Genomic DNA, 9,710 nt, shown 5'->3' with positions numbered 1-9,710 from the left:
ATCCGATGTAAAAAGACTTGTTTGTCGACCGGCTGAACGAAATTACTTCCTTTGCTTCGCTTGTAATAAGTAAACACTGAACGACATTTTCTATTGAATTATGTATCTTATGTGATAGGCGTTTGAAGTTTTTGGTACAATAATATTTATTTGTTCTAAACGCAAATATATTTAAGGTCTTTTTAGGTTCTCATCTCTTTGAAAAGACACCAAAGATTAATATCAAAGGATCTACGACTTAACCTATAGCAAGTTTTATTTTCATAAACATTATTTAAAAAATAAAATAAAAATTTATTATAGAACTAACCTTTCCGAAGTATTTAAAGATTTTTTCTTTAATTCTTTTACCACTAAAAAGGTAAAGCAATAATAATGATTAGTACTGAATGTCAACATTTATTACTCGTATAAAAAACAAAATCTTCGAAAGTTAAATAACACAAGAATCACTATCAATAAGACATTAATATTATTAACACAGTCTTTTGTAGTTTTAAGATAACTGTATTTTCTCCAAATGAATAATAATTTTCTTTAATAGATGTATCCAGATTAAATACTCAAGAAGGGCGGCATCAAGAGGACCCGAAACCAATTGCATGCACACATGAATTTAGATGTCAGGATCGCAGCAAATGGGGGTTGTGATCTCCGCCTACCTCTTTGGGTAATTATTGATTTATGCCTTTTAAAAAATTGCAATTTTAAAATATCGGTCTACAATATCCAGACCAAGTAAGCCTGTAGCCAATAGGACATTGATAAGGGATAGAGATCATATAATTCAATGATTTTGGATCCACACAATTCCCATTGGTATCCTTAACAAGACCTTCTGGACAAATAATTTTTTGTTCAACTTCTTTCTTTACGACGTTATGATTATCGCAATCGCTACATAATTTCCCATGATATTTAGGTTCGATTATTTCCACGTCCGGGTTTATTGTAATCACATCAAAATCGTTATCTCCTGGAGTATTCGATTCCAGTTCCTGTAGTTCAATATTCTTCTCCGTAACTTCGCTTTTACTTGAAGTTGGTACATCTTCAGCTGGCTTTTGAAAGTATTTGTCGTAAATGAAATGTTTATACACATTTAGTACGACGCTGCATATTTTAGTAAGCACATTGTTTTGTGTATTATTTTCTGCAACTTGCTCATTCTCTTCTGGTAGAATTTTCGATAGACCAATTTTATTAACTAAGATATCAGCTAAAATTTCACTCCATGACAAAGATTTTGCTTCTTCATCTGGATCACTTCGAATTGTTGTTTGCAATTTTCGTAGAAAAACTCCATGGTCGGTATCTTGAAGTACGTTTTCGCGTGTTGATAGAAGAGAACCCGTTTTGGTTGCAAGAATAACTATGAGACCGAATACTGCAGTATTCATGTTATCGGCTTTGTCTGATGTCAGTACAATAATGGAACTAACCGTAAAATTGAACTGTACTTGATAATAAAGATAGTGCAGTGCTGTGTACAGTCACTGAGAAGAGACGTATGCGTTTATACAAAAGTAATTAAGAAAACATGCATAAGTTACTAAAATATAGTAGAATATTTAACAGTGGTAAAGCCCGCTTTAACATCTTAGCACGAATGGGCCGGCACGCCCGGTGTAATACCACGACCACACAGAAGACAGGCGTGAAGTGGAAGCAATTCCGCGTTTCGTCTGATGAGTGTGGTGCCGGAGGCCTAATTTTAGTCTCTTTCCAAAGGGAAGAAAGGGTGGAAAGCCACCCTTTTCTTAAGAGGAAAGGATGGGAAGAAAAACTGTTCATTAACTTGTTATCTTTTTCAACGATCAAAGACTTATGGTTTTCATATTATTCGGCAACATTTTACCTATTTCCCTTTTTACGAATTTGTGCGCGACTGTACCACCATATCAAGAATGATAACGAAGGAAAGATAATAAATTAAGCAAACATTTACCATGTGACGTACAGTTTACATCAAAAATGTATTTTTATCTATGGTGAAAACAATCTCTATCAGAATCAAGTGTTACTAAATGTATCAAGGACGTACGTTAACGGTATTTGATATTTTGAAGAGCTATTTGATGTTCAATTTACAGAAATGAATCGATTAGACAACAAAATATACGTGCGCACACTTTTGACTAAACTATTGCGATTGTCGATTGTTCAGCGAAATTCAACTGTTTAGTTGCACAATTAAAATCGAGTGTACGCACCTCCATATAAGCTCACATCAATCAAAGCGAGACTAAAAGGTTGTGCGATAGTTTAGTCAAAGTTGTACGCACGCTCTAAGTTCTAAATTACACCTATATTATTAACTGCGTATTTCAGTTTATGCTTAAGTAAGGTGCTGTCTACATGCCGTTGTAATTCGGACACTGTAAACGTCAATTCAATTTCACGGCTCCTGGTTGCCGCACCGCCGGACAAAGTCCTTTGAGTCCTCACTAGCTTAGAATTGTGGTCACTTCAATGATTTCTTTATACACTTTTATTGGAATTCTCTGATACGTTAATTTAGTTTGTTATTGGATTTTTGATTAGCTTAGTTTTCTTAATCAGTATGAGTTTACCAAATCGTTATTATTTGCCAAGTTACTGAGGTTGCTATCTCTGTTTATTTATAGAAGTAATTAATGTTTAATGTCAATGAACTGCTACTTAGAAATCCCCGGTCATCAAAGAACTATTAAATCAACAGTCAGAATCAAAATCTGTAACAAATCTTACTACGAGTAATATAAATGCGAAAGTAGATAGATGGATGATTGTTAGAGTTTGTAGCCTAAACGGCTAAACGGATCTCGGAAACGTAGAGGAACGTCTGGAATAATACATAGGCTATTCAGTTCTGTTTTTTTAATTCCATGCGGACGGAGTCCCGAGCTAGTGTAAAAATAAAATATACAATACACTTCCAAGAAACAGAACAACACTAAAACTGCCCTAAAACCTAACTACATACGATGTTACAGCGTTTTCATGTCAATCGCAAGTTTGAAAGAAAGTTCTTGTTTGTTTTTAGGCTGTAATATCATAGTGCGTGTCTAAAAAGATGTCACGACGCCCCCAAGGGAAATTAGTTATCTGTCACTCTCAGATGTGGTTATTACGAACACGATGAGCGCTGTGAAAAAGATACCAAATCTAGAATACAAAGTAACCTAAGAGCGTCTCAAAGAATGTAATTGATTTTTATAGAAAACTCTGCTTGGGACATTTTCTAGATGATTTCTGGAACACCTTTTTTGCTTGGACTAATAAACAGCAGAATTTAAGTAAATAATTAACAATGAATATGAGTTATTTTAATACATACAAAAATACAAATTTTTCCTCTTTATAATAAAAGTAAAGAATTATAGATAATATTATTTCAATTCAGGATAATGCAGTCGATATAAATATAATAAACTAGCTTTCGCCCGCGACTCCGTCTGCGTGGAATTAAAAAAAACAAACGTAAGTAGCCTATGTGGTCTTCCAGACTATACTCTACATATTTACCAAATTTCTTCGAGATCTGTTCAGCCGTTTAGGCTACAAACTGTAACAAACATCCATACATCTAAACTTTCGCATTTATAATATTAGTATGAAAATATGATTAACCGGCATTACGGAGTTTAACAAATTGATATTTTATAGTCTTATTTCTGGAACAGTTCGCTCAAAGAAATGGCGCGTTTCATAATATAATCACGTATTCCTATAAAAATATTTACGCCCCTATAGTCAACCCTTCTGACAGCTTTCTTAAAGCCCTATGGATTAAATATAAAATTTTATTAAGGCAACAAATTGACGACGATCGTAAAGAATGGCACTTATTTTTACAAGTTAGTTATATTATATCTACCTCTGATGGCATTGAATATAGGCCAGTATTTACGTTAGTAATTTGATACTTTTATGATTATAGTCTACAGTACAGTTGATTCTATTTTGTTTTTACACCTCAATCTTGGGTTTACACTGTCTTAACGTGTTTGAAAACATGTTGCTTTCTCAAATTGAAAAATAATGAAAGATAAGCGGTAAGGATAGGCGATAATGGAAATATTTCTTCACGCTATAACAATTTAAGAATTCAAATTTAAATGACTAAGAAATAGTATTATAATCTGTTTTATTAGTGTAACACTGTTGCCTGCGACTTCGTCTACGCAATATTAAGATAAAAAAAGCCTTTAATATGCCCCTCTATGCCAGATACCCTTCAGTATAGATCGAGTCGAAGTCGACTCGACCGTTTCGTAGATTACCCGCGACTTGCGGACAGAAAGACAGAAAAAAAAATTGAAATGGGATTTTCGTCATCAACAACGCAAATACATCATCTTCCCGAAATCTGGAATTTTTCTTTTGAAATTACAAACAGACAATACAATTTTACGAGTATGTATAAATTTCATTTTGTTTTAAAAACTAAGTAATAGCGAGAGGAAAAGATGCATTACACACGTATCCAGTGTAAAAAAATAAGAAAACTTCGCAAGCAATTCATCAGGCGAGAGTTGCGTGGTCTGAACAATGGAAACTTTTAATGGGCCCTCGGGGCACAGCGCCCTCTCTGGAGACCGTCCAACATTAAATTCACTGACCATCAAATCAATTATAATTTACTCCGTACATTATTTTAAGCGCTTTAAATCTGTTTTCATTTTAAAAATTCAAGTGAGCGTTAAATTTTTGTATTTAAAAATTTGATAATGCTTTTTGTCCGACTTCCCAAAAGGAGTTCTAAGAAGTTGTTTGAACGATTCTTGCCACCGAGTTTCGTCATCGGACGACACGATAGACCGCTACCATCCTCGCCATCTTGATGGCTGTTATTCCACAACCGTGCGGTTTTCAAGTAAATTTTTGCCCCGCACAGCCGCGTTGTAGTACGGTCTGTCCTCGGCGGTACAAAACAATACTATTTAGGGTCATTCAAGAAACGCCTATCATTTCCTCAAAGGCTGGCAACGCATCTGTAGTTATTCTGGTTTTGCGCGATGTCCATGGGCGTAGTTGACCACCTCCATGTTCTCGCCGCTCATTTGCCCCCTATTACTATTAAAAAGGAGGTACTCAATTTGTCGGTATGTTTTTTGTATTAATGTGGACTTATAACGCATAAACTGATTTCTATGAATTTCTTTAGATTAAAACTATAATTTCGCACACTTTTGTTGATAACGGATGCGCAGAACGGAGACATCGAGATAATAGTTGCGTAAATATTTGCGATATCACGAACGTAAGATTAAAACAAGACAGGATTTAACCGCTATCTGATAACTATGAAAATGAAGAAATCAGTTGAACTGGAAAGATAAGCATTCAAATTGTTGTTAAATTATAGTTCACTTCACTTCTAAATAAGATTGATTAGTTTGATAAATGACGCATATGAAATACCGAATCAAATTTGTATGAAGGCAAATGCCGTACTTAACAGATTGATATCGTAGGGACGAAATAAATGCGCGCAACGAACAACTATGAAATATCGATACTCGGTTTAAATAAAATGTATCCAATTAAACCAAAACTGTAAATCTATACTATTATAATAAAGCGTAAACACACACTTCTTTGTTGCCTAAGATGTCAGCAATTACACCATATTTTTGAATTACTCTTTTTTTAATAAAAAGCCCCACGCTTACGACACGCTTTAAGCTATATATTTTAACGCCATTAAACTTATTGGTAAATATTTTGAATAAAAACCCTAATGTAGGAAAGATACCATAAGTTGCTGCCAACATCAAGGAAGCAAGATTGCCAAGGTTTGTCATGTCGTGTCATTTTGACATTTGCTATTGATAATTTGATCAATGTAAACAAAAAAATATTTTTTTCATAATTTCAAGCGGATGAAGATGCACGGGAACAGCTAGTTAATTAATAATTCCTTAAGGAGAGTATTCTAGTAATACCTAGTGTAGAGAATATAGCGATGACAATAACAATAGCGAAATCCAATTCGATTATGTACGACTGTAGTAGTAATAAATATTTCTTAACCCTCATTCTTTGTATTGGTTCTGTAGGTTATAACTATGTATCTATCTATTCCAACTTCTGTAAGAGTAATAATCGAAAATCAAAAAGATTCGACTTTTACTCTCATTTTACACAACCCATCCCTACTAAATTGTCAAACTAATCAATCTCGTTTAAAATTATTTTGATTAATAAAAGAAAAGAAAATCGTAGGCATTCAGGAACGCACAAAAACAAAAGAATAATTATAAAAAAACAGTAATCCTTACTCAAATTATCAGGAATATTGAAAACCAGAAGCCGAAAACAATAGATGAATAAAAATTACGACTTAAAAGTTTACCTATTTTGTATGGATAAGAAATTAATAATAATAGATTTGCATTTAAATCGAATCAACACGCAGACGTGAAATTCAAACCGACTCTTAATTAAATTCCTTTCTTTATTCGCTTATGTTTTTCTTTGGAAGGTATTTTAATTTGTTTTTAAAACATATGAATGCGATAACGTAATATTATTTAGTATTTCATATTTACCTTTTATACATTAAAAGGACCTTTATTTTCAAGTATACATAATAAATATGTAAAAAATAGTTTATGTTCGTTACTTAAGACGTTTTTTAATTGACTTTTATTTTCTATTCTAACATTATAAAGAGCAAAGATTTGTATTTTTGTATGTATTGAAATAACTCAAAAACTACGAGGCCGATTTAAAAAATTCTTACACCATTAAAAAGCTACGTTATCAGTGAGTAATATAGGCCATGTTTTTATTATTTTTAATTTCATGCGGACGAAGTCGCGAGCAACAGCTAGTAGTAAAAAAACATAAGACTAAGTATGTATGTATACTTATATCTACATTTTTGAGGTGAGATAATAGTAAGGGCGTTAGCACACCTTTGACTAAACTATAGCACGACTGTTTAGTCCCGCTTTGATTGCTATGAGCTTATATGGAGGTACGCACACTACTCGATTTTTAGTTGTGCAACTAAACAGTTGAATCGTCTGCGAAACAATCGACAATCGTACAACAGTTTTACGATAGTTTAAACAAAGGTGTGCGTATGCTCTTATTGTAACACTAGCTTTCGCCCGCGACTTCGTCCGCCTGGAATATAAAAAAGTGAGTAGCCTGTGTTCTTCCAGACTATCCTTTACGTCCATGCTAAATTTCATCGAGATCCGTTCAGCCGTTTTGGCTACAAACTCTAACAAACATCCATCCATCTAAACTTTCACATTTATAATATTAGTATGAATGATATTGTTTCTAATTAAATATAAAATATTGCTTGTTAATAATTTAACTTAATTATAAAAAGACAGCAAGATGAAGGGAATTGACTGCAACAAGGAAAATGTCGTTTGACAATTTTTTAAGATGAAGGCCACAAGGCGTTCCTTAGGGACGCTCGAATGATTAATCACCGCTCTCCGCTGACAAAATAAGCCAATGCTTTTGAACGCGTCGCCTCAAAACGTTTTATACTTTCCTTCCTTTCATAAATATAAAGCGTAAATAGAAGATCCTCGTCTAAAAGTTACTATGAATATTTATTTAATAATAAGTAGCTGTTGCTCGCGACTTCGCCAGCGTGAAATTAAAAAAAAAATAGCCTATATTACTCACAGATAAATAACCTTTATAATGGTGAAAGAATTTTTAAAATCGGCCCAGTAGTTTTTGAGTTATTTCAATAAATACAAAAATACAAATCTTTCCTCTTTACTATATTAGTATATTTAAGTGAATGTTTTTCGATTATACAGTAAATTAATTTGCTTCAAATTAAGTTCTCTTTCCACCGATTTCTTATAAAGAAATTATTTTTTGGTCTCGACTCCATCCGCGCGTAATTAAATAAAATACCAAAATAAGTAGTCTGTGTTTTCTTCCCGATTTTGCTTTACATCTATGCCATATTTCATTGTCGACGCTGTAAATTCTAACAAACATTTATCCATCGCTCTAAACTTTTATAATATTAGTAAGATTAGTGAGATGATGAGAAGAGGAAGTATACTCAGGGAGGGGACGCATAGGAAGAGGGAATTATCTTGTGAAATATCACACATGATTTGTCAGTCATTTAGAGTAGTTTTTTTAAAATTACGAACAGAATTTTTTCGTCAACATTTAACGAAAACGTTGTTTTGTTTTGATTACCTTTAGTAGTGAAAACAATTAAAATGCAAATTATCTTGCGGAATTTCAATTTCGTTTGAAGAATACGTAATGAGAATATTTGGCTACCGGCACTCAATTTAATTCAATTAAATATTTTGTTTTCAAACAGTAAATTGGTTGTCTTTATAAATTTAATTAATACTACGTTAGAATATTTTTCCAATATAACGACTTAATAATGGTCGTTTATTTCCACTGGCGCAGCTGCAGCTGAACAAAATGAGAGTGTAGCCAGTGCAAATAGACACTAAGTCATTATTTTGTGCATTGATTCCATTTTTAAAATTAAATAACCAATAAAAAATATCAATTCAATTTTTTGTAACAAATTTTCTCACGGAAGGAAAATATCATAGCTTAAAGTGGGTATTATCCGACGGGATGAGGGAGTAGTTCTTTCATTTGAAACTGCAAATATAAATCTGCCAGTTTTACTTACAAGCATTGTGTTGGTAGCACTACGCTCTGTCACTGCTCCTTATATTTATGTGCATCCTTTAATGCGCTTGAATTTTTAAATTGCACCCACAAATAATACGCGCGTTACGTTGCATTTTCACTGCGAAGGATATTAACATTTCATCAGTAAGTTAAAATAACGCGTCTAGTGGTTGAGTTTTTCTTCAGTAGCTGTAAATTTATGATATATATCTATTGTGATAAAACAATTACGAAAAGAGCTCCGGGCTTAGATTGCAAAAATTGCGAAGTAATGGTGCATACCACATGCTCTGGTCTCACAACCAAGCAAGTCGCCGCAATCAAGAATTTTGACAACCTAGCGTGGACATGCAAAGACTGTAAGCGACATACTCCTACGAGAAGATCGCTCATCATGCCCGAAGATGATGACGATGAACCTGTAGAAGAGGTGCAATTCCAAAGTCAGGATGTAAATAACATATCTTTGGACCTCAAGAAGTTACTAGAGGACATCACCAAACAAATGGAAATTACTATTAAAAAACACATCGAGCCCCTTGAAGAGTCTATTACCTACTCAAACCATAAACTGGATGAAGCATTAAATTGTATTGATATCTTGCAAAAGAAATTGTATGACTTAGAAAACAAGAACATTACTTTAGATAACAAGAACAAAAATTTAGAATTCAGAGTAAGTACTTTAGAACAAAGATTGTCTGAAATAAAACAAAACCAATTAAAAAACAAGATTGAAATAGCCGGTATTCCGTTAAATGACAACACCAATATACAAGAAATAAGTGTTTCTGTGAGCTCGAAACTGAAGGTAGACTACAAAAAAATAAAGGATTCTAAAGTTGTCAAAGGAACAAACAAAAAAGATGGCTATATATTGCTTGAATTAACAGACGAACGAGAGTGTATTAAGTGGGTACAAGCCGCAAAAACTACAAAAATAGATACCGGTAATAACGGAACTACTGGCAAAAATCATAGTTACAAAGGATTTACAGTAAGACACGCGCTGACCAAAGCATATAAAACTCTTCTCTGGAATGCCAAAAAACACTTACGCCCGCAATATA

General features: G+C 33.3%; 1 protein-coding gene across 1 annotated transcript; it reads right to left on the bottom strand.

The window, feature by feature from the left end:
* Positions 1-430: 430 nt before the first annotated feature.
* On the bottom strand, positions 431-1,418 carry LOC106106255. The gene has a single exon (XM_013286808.1). It carries the CDS (start codon positions 1,398-1,400, stop codon positions 708-710), a length of 693 nt encoding a protein of 230 aa, XP_013142262.1. The 5' UTR covers positions 1,401-1,418; the 3' UTR covers positions 431-707.
* Positions 1,419-9,710: the final 8,292 nt, after the last annotated feature.

Source organism: Papilio polytes, unplaced genomic scaffold (assembly GCF_000836215.1).
Source record: "Papilio polytes unplaced genomic scaffold, Ppol_1.0 DF822289.1, whole genome shotgun sequence".
Taxonomy (NCBI): domain Eukaryota; kingdom Metazoa; phylum Arthropoda; class Insecta; order Lepidoptera; family Papilionidae; genus Papilio; species Papilio polytes.
This window is presented reverse-complemented; position numbering and strand designations above follow the sequence as displayed.

What these genes read in the sequence shown, in the direction of transcription:
- LOC106106255 (XM_013286808.1), bottom strand. Translation starts at nt 1,400, where the DNA reads ATGAATACTGCAGTATTCGGTCTCATAGTTATTCTTGCAACCAAAACG.